Genomic DNA, 20,205 nt, shown 5'->3' with positions numbered 1-20,205 from the left:
ACAAAGAACCACATGCTAGCCCCGATGCCCGTCGCGCAGAATCTAATCCATAGAGGCTGCTTGTTCACTCTCGAGACCGGATGGTTTGCGTCCGCGCCTTTCGCTTCCCACAACGGCTTGCCATGCGAGGCACCGCCAGCTAGTCTTCTCACTGTCGAGCTGTTAGCCGACGTTGCGGAAGGTGTTTGAACATGGTTGATGTGTTAGATCGTGGAGTTCGGTGTCAGGGTATGACCTACATGTTGGCCTGAACATCGTGAGGGAGCGACTGAGGTATGTGAGCAAAATTGAGGTCGTCGCTGAGGCTTCTAGTGCTGGCGCAGTCTGGTGAGGTCGTTGGAGGTCGATCGCGGAGCCTCGTCGGTCATGTGATTTTTACTGCCTGAGGCAGCAAAGCATGGTATCGTGCCTTGCGGCCTGAATTTCTTTCTTGTTAACCTTCACCATGTGCAGGCGCATCCCGCTAGCTAGTCGGGCTTGCCTCGCATGTCCACACTCTAGTAGAAGACAACGTTGCCGACTTCGAGCTTAATGTTGACTACGATGCATACGGGTACCTGATCAACGAGCAAACGACTTCACGAATTGAGCCTTGACCACTTCCTTCCTACACCATACTCTCATGGCAATCCAACCACCTGCACCCTCTACCATCCCACCAACAACAATGCCCTTGATCTCCCCACCAGCCCTGCTTCAAGCATACCTCTCCCAAAACCCACCCCTCCGTCCCTCAAACCGCGCCCCATCCGACACTCGACCAATAAACCTCAACGTCGGCTCTCTGACCCATTGCAACGGCTCCTCCCTCGTCAAGGTCGGCGAAAGCACGATCGTCTGCGGTATTCGCGCTGAGATCCTGCCGGTATCTGAAATCCCACATTACAGGGCGAGTGAGAATGCGCGGCAGGATGCGGACAATCAGGATGAAGAGGACGAGGAGAACTACGAGGCCGTTACGCTAAATAATCTTCTCGTCCCGAATCTCGAGTTGAGCACGAACTCCCATCCCTCATTTCCGGCAAATGTGGCACCTTCTACAACAGCACAATCGCTCAGCCAGCGCATCCTCTCATTCCTCCATAGCAGTCGACTCGTCCGCATGTCCGACCTCGAGATACGGCATTCCTCTGATGCTTCCAACCTTACAGCGCTTGACCCCGACGATCCAGCGTACATTGAGCCAGAAAGAGATGTACTGAAAGCATACTGGGTACTCTACATTGACTGTGTAGCGCTTAGCTACGGAGGTGAAGGCAGCATGTTCGATACCGCGGTCATGGCTGTTACTGCGGCGCTGCGAGATGTCAGATTGCCACCTGCAAGATGGGACGAAGACTGGAAGATTGTGCTCTGCGATGCCGACTTCGCGAAAGCAAGGCGTCTCAGTCTTAGGGGTCTGCCGTGTCCTCTGAGCTTCGGTGTGTTTGTGCCGGATCCGAAGTTGCAATTGGGCGTTGATGCGCAGGTGAATGGGGCAGTATCAGGGAAAAGCAAGAAAGAGATGGCTGCAACTGTGCTGGTTGACATCGATGCGTTCGAAGACGATGTGTGTGAGGAGAAGGGCAATGTGGTTGTGGATTGCTCGGGCAACAAGAGCAGGGTGTTGAGAATCGAGAAGGTTGGCGGTCATGGCAGGCTGGGTGTGGATGGTATGAAAGAGGTAACACGGAGAGCTGAGACGAGATGGACAGAGTGGAATCGTGTCTTGGAAGCGGCACTGAGGTCTGCCGGATGAAAGAGGATATGCAGGCACATAAGATCACAACCTACGACTGAAAGAAGAAGCACATGAACCACACCAGGAAGATAGCGTTCAGACGATCGAAGCCGTGTCCGGGTCAAGCTTCAGAGGGTAGCTCACCCCAATGGCGAAGAGAATCCGAGCACTACATGGAGAACGAACCATGTTCGTTTCTGTGATGGTCAAGCTGAGGAGATGGCGAGCCATCACAGAGCCGTCGCAGAGTGTCACCGACCAACGATTTTGTTAAGTTGAACAATAACATCCACGACTAGTGCCAGGGATAGTCACTCATAACAGATCGCCAGAGGCATGTCCTTGACAGCGGACCAATTGGACGTTTCGTGAAGCTATTCACGAAACTATGTCAGAGTGGGGACGTGATTCAGGCAGACCACCACAAAGCGGAGGGACGTGGCTGATTGTTGGATGAGAAGTATTGTCGACCGTTAATTAGACAGGATTGTTGAAGATGACCACATCGTTCTGCTCACACTGCAGAGCCGAACAAGTCGTTGCCTCGTCTACAAATGCAATCAGAAGAGAGACCGACACCCGTGGCGTCGGCTCAGTCGTGGTTAGTGAAACTCGTATTCTAGTCCTCTGAACACCGTCTGTGCACTTTCGATTGTCTCACATTATTCCCGTCTCATCTTGCGTTTACTCCGAATCGCATGCTCACTCTTCGACACTGCGCATCCATCTCGAGCTCCTCCGCCTCGGTCAATGCACCGTTGTCTGATAATTACTTAGCTGTTGCTAACTGAGCCATGCCCTCACTGTAGTCTTCATTGGCAGATCCTCTCATACGCAAGGTGATAATCCTAGTGATACCTCTAGCAATGTTGACGATGCTTCTAACGATGCTCCTAGTGGCATGGGCCACGTTTTGTCCTAAGATAATTCCTGCTGGGGGACGACATCGGGCCTTCGCGGCGGTTGATCTGCTCGTTCGACTCGTTTGCGTACACGTCGTTCACATTCGCTTCGCCTCTCGAGATCCCGGATCTCGCTCTGCGAAAGTCACCCAGCAGATTTTCCAGCTTTGGACCTAACTGGTCGAGGACTTCCATTTCTTCGTCGTCGGTCAGTGGGGGCAGGTCTAAGTTCAGTGCCATCATCTCATCATCTATGCTCAACATCCTTTTCAGTAACTCGATCGTGGATTTGCACAACGCGAGGCTGTTGTGTGTGCTCTCGTCTGTTTGGTCATCGGAATGGTATATGTCTGTTGCTTGCCCGCGGACTTTCTAAGATGCGGCGCTGTTGCTTGCTTGCAGTGTGTCTTCCGTTGCGCTGTCGCCGTGCGCTTCTGTAGAAGGCGTCGATTCGGTCTCGCGGAACGGCTTTCTGGTAGACGGAACGTAGATATTGAACGAGAAAACTGGTCGATCTGGATCTTTCTCCTTATTGTCCTTTGCATCGTCCTTGGACTTCGTAGACTTCTTCTCTTCTGCACCTTCCTTCTTCGTGGACTCTTCTTCTTTGCTTTTCGATTCTTGCTTGTTCTTCTTGTCCGCCTCTTCCTTCTTCTCCTTCTCCTTGTCTTCTTCAGCCTCGTCATAGTTCCACAACAGCTTGATCTCTCTCTTCGACAATGCCATACCCCAAAATGAGATCAGTACACCAGGTACAAGGTACAACAGTGCCGGCTGAGCATGTTGCCAAACTTGCATAACCAGTAGCGTGGCGATCATACCAAGAACGTATCCAACCATTGTAGCCTTGAAGTAAGGTTTCGGGAAGCTCTTTGCCTTCAGTGCAGGCGACCAGAGGGTCTTAGCAGTATAGAAGCGTTCAGCCCACATACCTCGAGCAGGCGTGTATGTCGGCCTGGCCTTCTGATCCTTCCCATGCCTTTCTTCGCTGGCTTCGGTGGCGCCCGCCTTTCCCTGCTGCTTCATCTTCAGGTAGAACCTATACAGATCGAACCTCAGCGCAAATGCAACCATGATGCCTGGCACAACAATATCACCCAACCCAAGCATAGCCATGGTCCTCTTCTTGGCCAGGCACTTCAGGTATTGTTCCATCTCCTCACTGCCAGGCAGGGCACCAATGGGCTTTGGACAAGTACCATCATCAGGTCGAGGAAACAGCAACTTGATCGGCACCTCGAGCTTTGTGGCTACCGTGACCATCATCGGCGTGTAGAAGACCATGTAGATGTCGTAGAAGAACAGAAGACTCAGGAGGAGGGAGCCGGTGGCTGAGGTACCGGGCGTCATGAACTGCAGACTGCCATAGCAGAAAGAGAAGCCTTGAAGATTGGTAAGGTACCATGGCGTTTTGCCGAGGTAGACAGAGGTGAAGCTGAGGAGGGCTGAGATCAGGGCAGCAACTATGTCAAGAGCTGTGATGCTGAAGCTGATCTTGCTTGACGAGAGTGGCTTGCGCATGTTCAGTGTACATGTTGCCTTGTAGTACAGACGTCGTCGTGCTTTAGCTAGGAACGGAAGCGCTCTGAACGGTCGACCAAAGGCGCCTGCTGTATTCACGTCCTCCAAGGTGGCGCCATTGTTGCCCGTAACGTCAAAAGAATCGCTGGTTGCGTTGTACTTGTAGACAGTGCCGCCGCGCGAGAACTGTGTTGGGAAAACGAGTGATCGAATTAAGTACAGCCCGTCTCTGACAAGCTTGAAGGTGAAAAAGGTGCCGATCCAGTTGAAGTAGTAGCCAAGAATTTTGTTGAGGATCGAGGGATCCTCAAGCCATTTGATCGTGACATATAGTCCGGTCAATGTACCACCTGCGAGAATGGGAAAGAGGATCGCGTCAGTCGTGGTCAGGGTCTCGATTGGAGAGGATGATTCTTCTTCGGTGTCGGAGTCCTGGTCCGTAATTCTTCGTGACTTCTTATTCTTCTTCACTGGTGCGGCAGATGACGGTCGGCGTAGCGAGGCATGAGCTGCTATGAAGATTGGAAAAATTGAGGATAGTATGAGGTGAAGATACAGTGGAAGGAGTGGTTTTGTCTTGTGTGTTTCGTGAATAACTCGATCGAGGGCCCCCTCAAGGAAGCCTGGGGGGGAGGTTGTGCTCATGTTGGGCTTCCTTGCGCCTGGTGATCTTGAGGTCAGTAAAAGTGTACGAAGTATGCTTGTTCTATTGACTAGAACTCGAGCGAAACTCTAGTAGTCATGAGGATTGGACAATGTGTCACGAAAACATCTGGATGCTTAAGAAGCAGAAGCCACTTGTTCACTTTTCTGGCAGCAAACTTGCGGAACCAGGACATGGAATACAAGCAACAAAGACCGCAGAATAAAGATCACAGACGCGAGGGATTGATGGTCGACGCCTTACAGCAATAAATATTTCGCACCACCTGATTCTACCGCAGCATTTGGGTCGTGTAAAAAGAGATGTCAGTGGGAGCGGACACAAAGCATACGGTGGCTATTGACACCTGTAACGCTGCGCTTCTGCGGATCCCTGGTCTTCCGTAGTGATACGCTCGCGCTCCAGTACGAGGAAGCCGCTGACTACTGGACAGTTGGTGCCTGTTTTGTAACGGCCTTCTTGTTTCCCGCTCTTCCTTCCTACTACTGATCCGCAGCCTTTTCGAACTAATCCCCTAACCTGCCAGCATGGCACGAATTGCCTCTTTGAGCTGCCTGATCGCTGCCCATGCACAGCCAACGCTCTGCTACATCCCAACAGCATCAGTGACAGGCACAGCATTTGTAACACCCTCACGCCAATTGCCTAGACAGCCTCTCTCACACCTGATGTTGTCAACGCATTCCCGAGAGGAATTTGGCTCGAAAACCTAGTTATTCACCAAGCTTATCGTGACTCTGTGTCGTCACTCAATGTCTTCCTAGTCGCTGCCACGGACAAGTCGGAGCCTCTGCTACTCGCCCACTTCTCCGGCGATGTTGGGTGCCTAGGTATCGTCGAGACGGGCTACGACGTCTTTATGTCGTTGTCGGCAATTGGTCTGCAAGTATTGCGAAGCCGACTTCAGGTATGTAAACATCTTCCTTCCCTAAGCATGACACCTCGTGTATTACGAGGTAGCTGGTCAATTTGAGACTGATAGGAGCATTGCTGGCTTCACGACAGTCAATTATGGAACCAGCAAGGAGGATGTTGAGCAAGGCTCATTGTATATGACCCACTTGTGAGGCTAGCAATTGCTTATGCTCGATGGCAGTAGTGGTGGGACGCTGGTGAGGTGGGATATGACGCAGCTGGGCATACATTGATGGATGTTGGAATGATGGTGGTAGGTATAATGCCTGCTTGATAGGATAGCCCTACGAGCTCGTTGCTTTTCAGACAGGAGAATCGATCGAGCTATCCACCGACGGCTTTTTGCCGCAAGCATCTTGTTGTCTTTGCCGGTCTTGCTCAGCCTCGACAAAATTCGGCGTGTTCAATTCGAGTGGTGAGACTTCCAATCGGCGATCCGAACCTTTTTCGAGTTGCATGAACGAATTTCGGGATGGGACATATTTCTTGCGACGTGCATGGACGGAACGGCAGGCTCGAACGAACATGATGAAGTGCGTTATCCTAGACAGGGTTAGTCTGATCATGGTCGCAAGGACAGTCATGAGCTTACCCGGTGAACAACAGCAGCACAGCTCCAGACTTCTCGGTACCCGAGAGGTCGTTGCCTGCCCGCTCGCATTCCTCCTGTGCAAGGTTCGTACAGAAATCCATTTCGTAAGCGTCTTTCAGCGCCCAACTGAGAAGAGCGCCGCCCGCAGCGAATGACAATACCCATCCAAAGAAGTCGAAGGCGACATCAAGCACAGGGTGATATTTGCGTTGACAGCCAGGTAGTATCAGAGACACGACCGACCAGACAAGCGTGTAGGCCAGCTATCATGAACCACGTTAGCATGTGTCAGGAGGTCAGCACGTGAGCCATTGTCAATGTAACAAGATCAGGTACTAAGGGGTCGTACTTACCGGGCCCAATGGTAGCATATCATACACGAGGCCCAAGCCATCAGTGAGGAAAAATTGTTGAACTGTCACTGCGCGACATAGTAGGATGATCGAAGTGATGCTGAGGACGATGCTGGCCAATCTCATGCCAAGAAAAACGAGAGCATCGGTATTGATAATGGAGAAAAAGTCCTTGACTTGTCTGAGAAACATTTTGATGGATGTTTGGTGCTGTAACGTTCAATTAATATGAAGACTGTGGTGCTGGTAGCTAATTGGAAGACTCTTGGACTCGAGGTGTTGGCATCTAGCGAAAACGAAGCAGAAGAATATGGAAAGAACGACTCGTATCACCTTCCTGCCTCATGTCGTACACAATCGGCTGGCTGCACCTTCCATGCGGATCGACCCATGGAAGACCAGTCAGAGCTCACCTCTGGCCTCTTGAGCACTTTGAAGCTGTGCATGTTGCGGAAGTGCTTGGCATATGTTGCAAGGGATGGGCTCTAATGATCGACATTGCAGATCCCCCTTGTCTAAGGCGCTTGAGCGCGCCGTCGACGATCCTTGGATCTGGTTCCGCGACTATTGATGACTGGCGGAAGCTAGCAATATCATGAACAGTTGGGTATTGGGAATCGTATGGTCGCGTTACTGTGACATGGTCCGCCTCGATACTGCCTCAGAGTGATACGCATTAAGAGACCGCGAGGAGGACTGAAAGAAGAAAGGGAGATAGAAATCTTTGCCCTTGATCTCGGCGGTTATGCCAGCCGATGCTTGTCGTGCTTGGCAATCCTCCGCTGAGGTAATCTCAAGCCACAATTGTTCTATTCGGGACACGAATCAATGGTTTCATGACCATAGCTCACTTAGCTGTATCAATTCAATTTCGTTTCAGGTCCTGCTTCACGCGGTCGACTTCATTCGCTCTGGTTTCTAAAGCTTGAAGAAACGTCTCGCGTTCGCTTCGTGGCTATGCTCGCTCTGTTCTCTATGTCTCAGCCACATGTTCCGGGCACCGGACCGAGGCTCGAGTGTTCCTAAGGCTTGGTAGCCACCTGATAAGGGCTTGTACTTGGAATCATCGCATACATTGAGAGGTAGTACTTGTTGTCTGATGAACTCTTCACCCTAATTTATCTCCCAAGCTCTTCCGACGTGATATGTCGTACTACCAATGCTGTCCTGAAAGTGCAATACTTGGCGATAATGCACTGCCTTCAAAACTTGATCATGGTATCCTTGACCATGCCTCGCGTGACGCGTCATTTATCCATTGAAGAGTTCTGATTCAATGCATCAAAAAACCATCCATCAAGCAATGCTGATATGATCGCAAACCAGCAGAGATAATCACAGTTCGCTTGTCACCGACTTGCGGGACATCACTACGCTGGAGCGCAGATGTCCCCCAGGAGTGGCTTGTGCGTCTGAACTGTGGCAAACAATCATATACCTGACTGTCGAGCAAGCAATACCACTGTACCTGGGGACAAACTCGCTCTACAGTCACACACTGCACACGATCGTAATGGCAGACAGCCACGGAAATGGTGGCGGTGAGATTCTCACCTGCCCGTTTTGCGACTACAAGGAGCGCAGTGACTACCAGATGCTCCTGCATGTTGAGTTGTTTCACGCCGAAGATGGCGAGAGCCCTTTCGCCGTCAAAGACGAGGTCGAAGCTGCCAGAAAAGCCCGGCAAGAAGTACGAAAGGAAACCACCACCCAAGCAGCCGAAAGTGGTCGATCGACGCCATCCGAACTCGAGTTTGTACAATGTCCATATCATTGCGGCGAACAGATTCCAGCTCGTGACCTTCAGTTCCACACCGACTTCCATGTCGCTGAAGACATGGCAAACACGGATGCCGCTGTTATCAATATAACAAACAATTTCTCCACAGATATATCTAATGCCATCAGGAACCATGACCACGTTCTATCACAAGTCCAAACACCTGTCAAAGAGAAACGGTGGACGACATCGCTTAAGGACATGTTCTCACCTCCACGACTCAAAGTAATGGGCTCTGGCACCTCGAAAGTCAGCATTAGCGAAGTACGACGTCTCGGTAAAGCCGAGTTGGGGCCGTATGCAAATGAGAAGAAAATGCCATCGTGGTTGATTCGACTGCTGGAAGATGGGGCCAAGATTACCGTTTCTAACAAAATCGGGCACGATGGGCAGCTAGTCAAGATTGAGGTCATTAGCAACGAGACACCGAACCTTGTGCCTGTCCTCGCGAGGCTGTCCAAAATCGACCCCAAAGTGGCGCGAGCCTTCTACTGCAACCCATTCACACGTCATGTCGCTAAGCTACCTAACGAAGGTGGCTTCTGTGGATACCGAAATATTCAGATGCTAGTATCGTACATCCGAGATGCACAAGCGCCAGGGCATGAACATTTTGATGGGAAGAGACTGCCATCGATACTGAAGCTTCAAGACCTGATCGAAAATGCTTGGGATCAAGGCTACAACAGTGCAGGCCGAGTTGAGACTGGCGGGATCCGCATGACTCGCAAGTACATTGGCACGCCAGAAGCACAAGCCATGCTGCTCAGCCTAGGCATTTCAGCAGAGGCCGCGGCATTCTCGTCCGATAGCAAGAAGCAGGCATACACAGCGATGATGGAGGCGGTGTGCAAGCACTTCGATGATGGATCTGACAGCAACAATACAGACAAAGTCGTTATCACAGACAAGCCTCCGCTATTCTTCCAACACCAAGGCCATTCGATGACAGTTGTTGGTGTTGAGCTCGACAATAACTATGAAGCTAACCTCGTTGTCTTCGATCCCATGTACAATCCCTCGAAGCAGCTCAAGAACTTGGCAATGAACAACAGGTTAACATTCTCCAGTCCGACACCAGACAGGCTAATGAAGGCGCATCGGAGAGACGAAAAGTACCTTGGCCGGTATAGAGCCTTTGAGATGATTACGATCAACGGGCCTGTGTAGAGCACGGCGAACACCAAGACCTCTTGGACACCTGAGTTACATTTAGCATAGTCTGCTATGAGACAGCGCGTTATCAAACAGCACTTACAGCATGGTAGTGGGGTATCATTCGTGCCTAGCGAAGAGGGCATGCTGAGCATGAATTACGAGCAACAGGACATCCATTGGACTGATTTGGTCGAAGAAGAGAAAGAGGAATTTTGATTGGCATGGCGTTGGTGGCGGTTGTGAGCTGGGTATTGAGTTAGTGCTGTTGTCGCTGCAATATCATTGATGTCAAACTCTTCCCTGCACTGTGCCTCGCATCGTGCGTCTAGCAGCATGCAGCATCCGAGCAGAGATGCACGGTGGGCACGATCTGATGCCCCATCTAGTCCACCCTATCTATCAAGGATCCTATCTCCTTTAACGCCATTCGTCCGATGTTGAAGCACGATGCTGCACCTCGGATGATGCTTCCAATCGACGCTATGCAAGTCGAGACGCGCTGGCCTATCGCAACGTGCATGACCTGATGCTGGCTCAGCCTTGCCGTGGCTCTGCAGCATATCACAATCAAGCACTATAAAGATTGGTAGCATATATGGCCTATCAGAATGTCACTGCCTGCGCGCTTGAACTGCTTGCTATTCAACACGGATACTAGTATCCTTCTTTGCTGGGTGCTTCTTTAGTAGCGCTAAACACGCTAACAGATGCGATTGTGTTGCAGGTCACAACAGCCGCCCGTACGAGCTCCTCCCCAAGAGCGTGGCATTTTCACTTCTACTGATTACACCGTCCATCATTCGGAAGAGGCAGCGCACAACCTTTGCATAGTGTCATTCTGTGCTCTTTGATCAACATGCTGGACTTATCTGCCTAGTGGTTGGTGAAATGGTACTCTACGAGTCGAGGTTTACAAAAGTGCTGCCTGATTGCCTGACGATGCAAGGATTACTAATGATTTCTTATCAGTCCTTGGCTGTTTGACTCTTCCGTGCAAGAAGGTGGAAAGGCTTGTGCGGGACCAAACTTTGCTGGATCATACTTGATATCCACTGATCTCTGTGTGTCTGAACCGCAATATCAGGTGGAAGCACAGTGGTCCTCGTCATACGATCGAGCTCGATAAGCACTGTGAGGCACTGTCTCAGCCGTCAGACCTCGTCCTCCTGTCAATTCTGGCGAGCCTGCCACGACGCTTCTCGAGGAAGCTCACCAATATGGCCGCCAACACTCGTCCCAAGCACCTCAACTTCTTAACGTCAAATGCTGGCAAGCTTCGTGAATTTCAAGCCGTGATGTCTAATGTGCCAGATTTGACAGTCACGAACAGAGGCGATGTCGACATCGATGAGATTCAAGGTACAATAGAGGAAATCGCACGCGACAAAGCGAGCAAAGGTGCCGCAGCTATTGATGGGCCTGTCTTGACCGAGGATACTGCGCTTGAGTTTAAGGCTCTGAATGGGCTGCCGGGGCCATACATGTAAGTCCGATTCACGGCGCCGGTTTCAACATCACTCCTCGTGCCTGGGTGGTGGTGATGCTGGATGCTTCCCAAAGTACTGACGTTGTATTCACAGCAAGTACTTCCTCATGTCCCTCGGCCACGAAGGCTTGAACAACCTGCTCGCCGCCTACGAAGACAAGAGCATAACGTCCGTATGCACCTTCGCGTACTGCGCTGGCCCTGGCCAGAAGCCGATCCTGTTTCAAGGACGCACAGATGGGAAGCTAGTGCCCGCTAGAGGGCCAAGTAATTTTGGTAAGAGGATCGGTAATGCCTCCTTTCTTACTACTTCACCTGAGCGCTCAGCAAGGATGGGAAGGAACTAGAAGAAGGATGGCATGTGCAAGTGCTAATCTGTGATTCGTAGGCTGGGATCCTTGTTTCGAGTATCAGGGGCAAACTTATGCTGAGATGGACAAGGAGGAGAAGGTGAGCAGCGTATACGGGAATGGATGGTGAGAGTGCTGACCGGTGAGCAGAACAAGATATCACACCGTGGAAAGGCTCTGGAGAAGCTCAAGGCTTGGCTTGCTGGAGGTGAAGTTGAAACACTATGAGCGAAATCAACCATCTCACCGCGGGGTGTGGGTGGAGTAGCCATGACAACTTGCAGCGACGAACAGTCGAGTTGCATGCAAGACTGGTTTTGACGAGAATATCGACCAGGCACCTTTTCAATAAAGTACGAGCGACTGATAGGTCTTTGCTCACGTCAGCATGCATCCACATCAGGACTGCCAGTGCGAAGCCACGAAACTGGGGAAGCTGGGGAGCCAGCTCGATGTCGCACAGTCCATCTTCACTGAAAGAAACCATCTCCCATAGCGGCTATTGGGTGACAAATAATTACGACAGCACCAACCAGGTCTCGAGGCCCGGATCTTGCCAAGAAAATACCCGGGCCAGCGCTTGGCATTCGTATCGGAGTCAGGAGGTCCGCAGGAATACGCACGTCAACACGAAGTTGTCCTACCTACGATCACAATGTGCCAATCAATGATATATTTGCCGTTTCAGAAAGCGAGCCGGTAGAATCAACATATCCTCATGCGTATGATGATCAAGGATTTGCGAGGTTGCCTATCCCAAAGGCAACAGACCAAGGCAGACTCGAAGTCTATCAGCCGGGTATAAAAGACTCACGACTTCTCATCTCCCAACACAATAATCTCAAAGTATCTGGATCAATCTCTCCTGCCTTGACATTCCAACAGAACCACCATCCACCAAGCAACCCTACGAAACATGAAGTTCCCTTCCACCCTCCTCCTCACCATCCTCCCCCTGACCTCAGCCTGGGTCTTCACAACCCCGCGCCAACAATTCGACGGCGACGAAAACTTCGGCTGCACCGCCATCTACGTTGCCAAGGGCGAAGACATCGATTTCGAGGTCGGGATCTTCGAGTCGTGTGTGATTAGGCTGTACAACGATGCGAATTGTGATGTGCAGATTGGGATTTCGAGCCAGGACTGGGAGCATACGCTTACGCGGCCGATGTTTGCGTTTGATATTAAGGATTGTTGAGAGGAGTGGAAGGAGGAAGGACGGGTGACGGTGAAGCGCAGCGGTATGTTGGATTATACAAGAGGACTGGTGTGTCAGCGAGTGCCGTGGGCTGCAGTACTGGTGCGGTGGGTGATGGGAACTGTGAGTAGCATGTTATGGCCTGTTACACCACAGCCGAGGGAATTCCTGACGATCATATGGAAAAGACGTGGTGACTACCATTGCATGAAATGTAGACTCAATTTGAGACAAGCTGCTTTCAGAAGGCAACGAGTGAATTTGAACGTATTAAAGCACTTTTCGCAACGAACCTATGTCCTTGCCGTGTTGCAGCGTCCTCCGCATCACAGTGAATGTGTATTGCACAGTAGTCCGCGTCCACTCTGCCTGCTTTTCTGATCTCGCTCTCGAGTCGTCTGGTGACATTCCCAGCACTTCTGGAACCTTGTCTTCTCCAGGTCTGTTCTGCTCGTGTTCTCTATCTGACGTCTGCTCCACATGCTCTTCTGGCTGATTCATTTACTCCGTCCTTGCTGTTCATCTTACTCTGCACACGTTACATTATCCCGCATACTAATCGATTTGCTGACAAATCCTAGAGCAGTATCTTGCTTGCTGGCAGTCACTGCATACCCTCTGTAGCCTGTTGTCCTTGGAGCCATCAACAGCACATACTGGCGTGCTCCTGGCGCATCCTGAATCGAGCCGGCCGTGATTTCCTGACCTGAAGTTCCGAGGTAGCGGGCGTGCTTCCACAACGGTCTTTATCGTCGATCTTGCACGAGGCAGTGATCGCTCTTTCTGTGTTTGTGACTGCGAGAGGCTGACAATATAAGATCATACGCTTTTGCCTCTTGACCGTGAATACTGATCATCAAGATTCATCCGCCCGAGTCGTCTGTGCGCCCTGCGTTATCCTTAACCCACTGCTGACACCACGTCCAGATCCTCTCAGCATTTTCCTCGATTTGCTCAGCCTGCACACTCTGTAGTTCCACGACTTGTCCTTCGTTCGGCCACGCTTCCTTCGCCTCCTCGGCTAGTACACCGAAAATCTCGGCATCGATATTCTCCTGCAGCTTCTTCCCCTCGTAACCTCTAGTCTCGCCAGTTTCTGCCTTCTTGTCACTCGTCAGGCGCTCGTAGAAGACGTTTGTGTCCTCACAGCGCAGCACAACCACAAGATCTACCCACCGCTCTGGAAAGATGTCGCAGACATGCCAGTCTATCACCCAGCCTCCTTCGCCCTCACCGTCCGATATCAGCTCTTCTATATGGTCCAATAGCTTGTCCTCATCTACCACGTTTGTCTGAAGCTCTTCATCGTAAGAGTCGTAGAAGTTCTGCTCTTTTGCAATCTTGTTTATTGAGAGATGTTTGAGCGGTATATGGGAAGACGAGGGATCTGCCGACTTGGAGAGCTCGACAAGCTGCTGCGCCGTTGTGGTCTTGCCTACGCCAGGAGTACCCGTGAGGACGATGTTTGGGAATCTTCGTGGCATTATGCGGAGTGTCGAACGTATGGGCTATGCTTGATCAGTCGGTGCTAGCTGCGAGATCTTCTTCGCATCGAGGGCGTACCCGCCGAGCCGGTGTGGGAAACAGATTGCGGGGTTCGCCAACCAGTTCTCCAGGTTGCTCGCTAACGCCGAGCCTCTGCCAAAAAAAAACGCGGACACGCAAATCATTGGTCAAATAAAGCTTAGGCATAAGTTAGGCTTGTGCTCACTAATGCTCTAAGCACTCCGGATTATCTTAGGGGACCATTTAGGGGTTGTGCTCTACCCTAATATTTTGTGTGTCCGCGTTATTTTTACCATCGGCTTGACGCTTAGGCGTTATAGGCATCAAGCACGCCTAGAAGATGGTGCTAGTCGTGCCTAGAATTCCTAAATTGTGGGGTGTAAAGACGGGCAAACTATTTTCCGCAAGGGCTCGCCGCCAAGCCTGTTCGCTTAAGACCGCGAATTTACAGTAATCACCTCTCAATTCTTCATCCGGAATCGTCGAGAACGCGTTACATAGATGACTTGTTCCATGCGTTAACATCACACGTTAGCGACTGAATGGCTCAGTAAAACGTCCAACAGAAATATATGGATCGGTGGCGGTCTTTCTCGCTCATCACCACGAGGTGGAAGCGCTACTGGTTAAGGAAAGCCAGGAAGAAGCTACGAGACAAGGTAGGCGATGCGTTCAACAACATTGCAACCATGCTCGGAGGGCGACCTCGGAAAGAGACCTTAAGACAAGCAATGGTAGTTTTAATCGAGGCGTTTTGAAGGCTATTCTCGAGTTTGCGAAGACACTACTCAGCAGAACTCAGTATACTGTAATGAAGCCTGGCCACCACCGCATGTCTATCGTTGCTCAACGGCTTCTCAAGCTCTGCAGGTACACCCAAATCCCGCCAAAGGTGCGTGGTCAGTTTGTAAGAGTAACGCTAGATCGTCGGCGAGAGACGACTGATCCCACTTTGGCTACAACCTGTTTCTGAACTTGGCACTCCCTTGAAGCGATCTTTTGGGTTTTCCTTTCATCTGGCTGTATGTGGACTCAGATGGGCCTATTGTTGTGTAGTCGTGTATAAGATCGTGCTCTCCAGTGGCAGTGTCCTTGCCATTGATAACGCGGTTGAACATTGCGAATGCAGCTTCGGGCTGGTAGAATGGCATTGCATGCCCAGCATCGAATATTCGAGTGAATGCGAAGTTGCCAAATTCCCTGGTGTCGCCATAGTGAGTGTTGTCAACCATCAGGGGCGCATATCCAGCTGCACCAAACTCCTCGGCGTTGGTGTAGTTGGTTCCGAGTGCCAGCATTTCGCCGCCGAACCAATTGCAGACCCAGTCAGCATCTCCGTACCATAGCGAGACGCGCACTTGGGAGTCAAGAAGTTCCTCAAGGTCCTTCAACAGCTTTGGATTGACAAAATCGCCCGTGTATCCAAAGGAGCCCAGATACTCTGAATTTGTGCCGCGTGTATAATTGAGATCGACTCCAAGCGCTTGCTGAACTTCGGGGATGTTGAGATATGGCGTGTAGCGCGCATCGGGCAAGTGATATTCGCCCGGCTCAACGGTACTGTTGCGCACATCATAGTTATGCCTCTTCGTGTAAGCCAAAAATGGCATCTCCACCGTGTTCCGACACACTTCAGCGGCAGCTTGGCATCTGTTGGCACCGTAGATCGTGGTGCCATTGGTGAGATCCCACAGCTGTTCGCACACGTCGACCAACGCCAAGCAGCCATAGCTTTCCATAATAAGTGAAAACTCCATGTATGCCGAAATTATACCGTTGACATGTACACCATGGGTATTGTGCATAGCAAACTTTGGAAACGACGGATACTGGAGACGAAAGTCTGTGAGGCCATTAACGATCATTAGTGCGCCAACTTGGAAAGGGGCATTGTCTTCCATGGCTTGAGTCTCTTTCCTGAAGCGATTGAAGAAAGTCGGTCCCCAGTGGCCGCCGTAGGACTGTGTAGCCATATGAAACGTCTTGGACTTGACCTCTGGAGCCATCTCTGGCAGAGCTGCGTAGAACATTTTCATGACATTCCAGGCATCGTCGCCAGCGATTTCTGTAGAGTCTGCGATTCTATTAGAAGCAGCGAGCAGCGGGACTATGGATCACTTACTGACAGAGGCGTAATCAGCCACTGAGATCCTTGCTGGTGCTGTTATTGTCCCTGTCTCATCGATCGGAAGTTCAATGTCGAGCTGTGGGCCCGTTAGGAGCTGCGTTACCTCGATACGAGAGTAGCAAGTCTACCTTTGACCCGTAGGAGAATCCCACCCCAACCGGCTGGCTGAGGAACAGCAGATTCGACACGTTGTTCCACGAATTTGGATTCAGTTCAGTTGTAGCATAATCTTCATTGATTTTGCATGGCCCAATCTCATCAAAAAGCCCACCCATCGAGTCGGCACCTTTGAGAGAGATTTGTCAGCATTGTGACTCTTCATCAAGTGTGTAGGTAGTCTTACCAGGCCCTCCGTTGAGCCATAACGTTATTGGGTCGTTGGTTGGATCATTTCTTGACTCGAAGAACCAAAAGAATATGTGCTTGTCATCCGCAATATCAACGTAACCGGCATATGACTTGACACCTTCCGTCGTCTCACAAAGGTTAGATTCCTTGAATCGAACAGTCCTGCCATCGTCCAGGGTGATGCTGTTCTGGTCCTGCACGGATGCGGGGAGCTGTGCCAACACCGCGACGGCGGTGCTCAGTAGGATTAAGGTTTTCAGAGCAGTATGTGCCATGACAATAAGAATTGAGTGTTTGTGTAGACCCGCAGGAGCCCATCTTGAGAGGAACAGCTGTTTTTATATCCATGTCGGTCAGTTACAACACTTTGCTGTGCCACAAGGTGTTGACGCCGTTGCCAGACTTGGCTCATAGCCCGTTTAATTTGCCTATACACCTAGGGTGGCACGAAATGGTCGCCAAATTCGTGCCTTCATTAGCAATCAGAAGAGCGCAACATAGGGCTACATCTGGTAAGAGCAGAACTACTAGCGGATCTAATGTATAATGCTAAGAATGCCTTGGCACTCCGGAGTGCCAAGGCACATACTAAAAATGTATTCTCGGCGCACTAGTATGCGAGCACCACAATCACAGGCAAGTACAGTCAAATCACGTGATAATGACTAAACCATGCCGTATCGTTCTTTACTTTGCTGTAATCCTGGCATCCAAGCGGAAACAAGCGGAGGCGGTTGATGATCATATATCGAGAGACACCAACCGAAAATAAGAGCAGTCTTCGCTGGCCACTTGAATGTTGTATCTCATGTTCCTGGTTGCTGATTAGTTACAAACTACTGGACGTTCTTTACCTGTCTTCAGAAGTTCCCATGGTGCGCCGGGTAGCCCGGTATCGTCAACGCGATCTTCTTGGCGAGCAGAGCATCGTTGGTTGGGAACAGAACCGCATGACTCTGACAGGTGCTTTGAAGCAGGTGGCCGAGTGTGCCGAGTTGTAGTCCAATGCGATCCTGAGCTGTGTAGTTCAGGAGTTACAGAAGCTTCGAACGGATCCAACACGACATACGGAAAGACTGTTCTACCCTGGTCGTTAATCTTGCATGTTTCATGGTCCCAGCTCCATCTGGAGTTGACTTCATACCTGGTGTATCTGCTTGCGAAGCTCGGGGCTTTTGATTGGTTGGTCAAGTGCGCGGGATGCACCACTTATTCACTGATCCGTTAAGTGGCTGTAAGCTCTGCCCCGAGGCCTGGGTTAGACCATGGGAAAAGCTAAGGCGCGATCATGAGGGGTTTGGAATTCGCCAATTAGACCTCTGGAATTCCGTCGGCTGCACAGCCCGAGTGTAGGTGGCGCACAGTACATGGTGCATCTGACGGTGCCCAGGTTCAGTTCCGCATAGATTGAGATATCTATAACGTCGTGGCCTGACTAGAAGAGATGTCATCCTTAGCTGAACGCCTCATACGTTCTCAACTCTCCTTAACGTAAGAACTTCATATGAATGCTTGACAATGCCTCTTAGAACTGTTGCAATCGTAGGCGCTGGTGGCCACCTTGGCAAGGAGGTTGGTAGAGCACTTTTGTCTCCTATATTCAGAGCCAGCTATGCCAACGTCGTGTTTCTGAAACGGCAGCCCACCGAGGGGTCCGGTGAGAAGTCTTTTGACGATGCTCAAGTACGATTTTACAACGATGACACCCTCTCACAAGCGCTCCACGGAGTAGATGTGTTGATCAGCACAGTAGGCCCGGCAGGTCACGATTTCAAGGATATACTAATTGACGCGATCGCTGGCTCAGCCGTTCAACTCTACATCCCTTCTGAGTTTGGCGTGGATCACACAATTCATGACTTTCCCCACGCAGAATGGGATCGGAAGAAGAGACACTATGACAAAGCTGTGGCCGTTATACCTACGACGAAAGTGTGTCGCATATACAATGGTCTGTTCATCGAGGATAGTATTGGCCCCTGGTATGGCTTCGACGTGGAACACGGGATCTTCGAGAGTGTTGGATCGCCAGATAAATTGATATCCTTCACGGCACTTCGTGATGTCGGAAACGTTGTTGCTCAGATTGCACGTACACCAATCGAAGAGATTCCCGAATGCCTGCACGTCAGTGGCGATGCGTCGACTGTCAGGCAACTCGGGGCGGTTATGGAGAATGCGGGCTCATCTCCGATACAGATCAAAGAGATCGACCTCTTCGACTTCAAGCAGAAGACATTGGCTGAGGGCACGCACGATCCGTCAAAATATCTGAGATTCTTGATGGGCGAAGGAAAGATAGACCACACCATGTCTGGCTTGAAGAATGATAACGAGTTTGTGAACCCCGGCCAACGCAACTGGTGCTGGAAGACCATGGCAGAGTATGCTGAAGAGACTAATGGCCGACCGTGGATTGGATACAACTGGTCCGCTGATGCAATCAAGTAGAGGATCATGACGATGGTGGACTGTTGCGATGCGAGCGAGATGTTCCTGTTGCGTCTACTTATTGCCCCAGGCAGTGCTTTCCAATAGTATATCATCAGAGCTTTGCACAGTAGCAAATACTACCTCAATTTGAAGAAGGGTTGCTGCGAGCTCTGATCACCGTTGCGACTCAGCATGAACGTCTGTGTTTGGACAGGACAGCGCAAGCTCTGCCTCGCGCAGCATGGGGTTGGTAAGTGTATGTTAGCAGCATCCGTTGCGATTATCGTCTTTGGTGGTACGCAGCTTATCCAAGACAGATTTAAAAACCGAGTTTGTCCCGCTCGTGCAATGCTAGGCGCGAGATACCAGTTAAGTATCTGAGGAGACGGCCCTAAATCAAGCATGATCACAGTATACTTTCGTGTTCCGTCATTATCGTCGAATGGCTGGGATTCATGCTCTCATGTTTGCGGCGTTGCCAAGTAGTGATGTGACTTCAAGAAACAGAGATGCTACAGTACTCTAGTCCGGCTCAGCTCAGTCACATATACTGAGACAAACCTGGTAGGGTCAATGATAAGATAGGAACGGTTGTGGATCGCTACTATGTGTACGGTAGATCGAACCGCCTTAGTGCTATGATTTTCGTATTTTAGTAGAATCTTTTCCGCGCTACTTTTCTTGAAATTTATACTACTATAGCTATAATATATATTATTAAAAGAATTACTATATCGTTTTAAGCTATTAAATTACTTTAGCTAACTACTACCTACTTTATTATCGCCTTATAAAAAGATAACTAATAAGTTACGAAATACCGATTAAGAAATATATACTAAGGCCTTTATTTATTTATTTAATAACTAAATACCGATAATATACTTTAGTTAATAAAACGCTAACGGCTTTAAAATAAGTTATAAATAGTTATTTAAGCGTTTAGTATACTAGTAAGAAGAGAATTTCTTATTTTCTTAATAGCTATAAGTATAAGTTAATTTAAATATCTCTAAGTTTATTACTAGCTAAACTTATTATACTAAAATAAATATAACTTAAATTTAGTAAGTACTAGTTAAGAGAGATAAATTAATAGCTATATATATAATATAAAAGTATTAGCTTAAGAAGATAGATTATCCTGTAAA

General features: G+C 50.0%; 8 protein-coding genes across 8 annotated transcripts; 4 read left to right on the top strand and 4 right to left on the bottom strand.

Annotated features, from left to right (window-relative positions):
* Nucleotides 1-622: 622 nt before the first annotated feature.
* On the top strand, nucleotides 623-1,738 carry PMZ80_003117 (uncharacterized protein; the record flags this gene model as incomplete). The annotated part of the gene is made up of 1 exon (XM_064871546.1): nucleotides 623-1,738. The coding sequence occupies one exon, from the start codon at nucleotides 623-625 to the stop codon at nucleotides 1,736-1,738; it is 1,116 nt and encodes a 371-aa protein (XP_064731926.1).
* A 1,256-nt stretch (nucleotides 1,739-2,994) lies between these two features.
* On the bottom strand, nucleotides 2,995-4,788 carry PMZ80_003116 (uncharacterized protein; the record flags this gene model as incomplete). Its single annotated transcript, XM_064871545.1, has 1 exon — nucleotides 2,995-4,788. One exon carries the CDS (start codon nucleotides 4,786-4,788, stop codon nucleotides 2,995-2,997), a length of 1,794 nt encoding a protein of 597 aa, XP_064731925.1.
* A 1,236-nt stretch (nucleotides 4,789-6,024) lies between these two features.
* PMZ80_003115 (uncharacterized protein) lies at nucleotides 6,025-6,859 on the bottom strand (the record flags this gene model as incomplete). The annotated part of the gene is made up of 3 exons (XM_064871544.1): nucleotides 6,025-6,265; nucleotides 6,315-6,577; nucleotides 6,668-6,859. 3 exons carry the CDS (start codon nucleotides 6,857-6,859, stop codon nucleotides 6,025-6,027), a joined length of 696 nt encoding a protein of 231 aa, XP_064731924.1.
* Nucleotides 6,860-8,180: 1,321 nt separating this feature from the next.
* On the top strand, nucleotides 8,181-9,617 carry PMZ80_003114 (uncharacterized protein; the record flags this gene model as incomplete). The annotated part of the gene is made up of 1 exon (XM_064871543.1): nucleotides 8,181-9,617. One exon carries the CDS (start codon nucleotides 8,181-8,183, stop codon nucleotides 9,615-9,617), a length of 1,437 nt encoding a protein of 478 aa, XP_064731923.1.
* A 1,205-nt stretch (nucleotides 9,618-10,822) lies between these two features.
* On the top strand, nucleotides 10,823-11,669 carry HAM1 (nucleoside triphosphate pyrophosphohydrolase ham1; the record flags this gene model as incomplete). Its single annotated transcript, XM_064871542.1, has 4 exons — nucleotides 10,823-11,088; nucleotides 11,186-11,367; nucleotides 11,480-11,541; nucleotides 11,592-11,669. The coding sequence occupies 4 exons, from the start codon at nucleotides 10,823-10,825 to the stop codon at nucleotides 11,667-11,669; spliced, it is 588 nt and encodes a 195-aa protein (XP_064731922.1).
* A 1,833-nt stretch (nucleotides 11,670-13,502) lies between these two features.
* Nucleotides 13,503-14,123, bottom strand: FAP7 (factor activating pos9; the record flags this gene model as incomplete). Its single annotated transcript, XM_064871541.1, has 1 exon — nucleotides 13,503-14,123. The coding sequence occupies one exon, from the start codon at nucleotides 14,121-14,123 to the stop codon at nucleotides 13,503-13,505; it is 621 nt and encodes a 206-aa protein (XP_064731921.1).
* Nucleotides 14,124-15,101: 978 nt separating this feature from the next.
* Nucleotides 15,102-16,896, bottom strand: PMZ80_003111 (uncharacterized protein; the record flags this gene model as incomplete). Its single annotated transcript, XM_064871540.1, has 4 exons — nucleotides 15,102-16,219; nucleotides 16,268-16,349; nucleotides 16,402-16,559; nucleotides 16,617-16,896. 4 exons carry the CDS (start codon nucleotides 16,894-16,896, stop codon nucleotides 15,102-15,104), a joined length of 1,638 nt encoding a protein of 545 aa, XP_064731920.1.
* Nucleotides 16,897-18,139: 1,243 nt separating this feature from the next.
* Nucleotides 18,140-19,072, top strand: PMZ80_003110 (uncharacterized protein; the record flags this gene model as incomplete). Its single annotated transcript, XM_064871539.1, has 1 exon — nucleotides 18,140-19,072. One exon carries the CDS (start codon nucleotides 18,140-18,142, stop codon nucleotides 19,070-19,072), a length of 933 nt encoding a protein of 310 aa, XP_064731919.1.
* Between the last annotated feature and the right edge of the window lie 1,133 nt (nucleotides 19,073-20,205).

Source organism: Knufia obscura (assembly GCF_036327395.1).
Source record: "Knufia obscura strain CCFEE 5817 isolate CBS 148926 chromosome Unknown scaffold_3, whole genome shotgun sequence".
Lineage (NCBI taxonomy): Eukaryota > Fungi > Ascomycota > Eurotiomycetes > Chaetothyriales > Trichomeriaceae > Knufia > Knufia obscura.
This window is presented reverse-complemented; position numbering and strand designations above follow the sequence as displayed.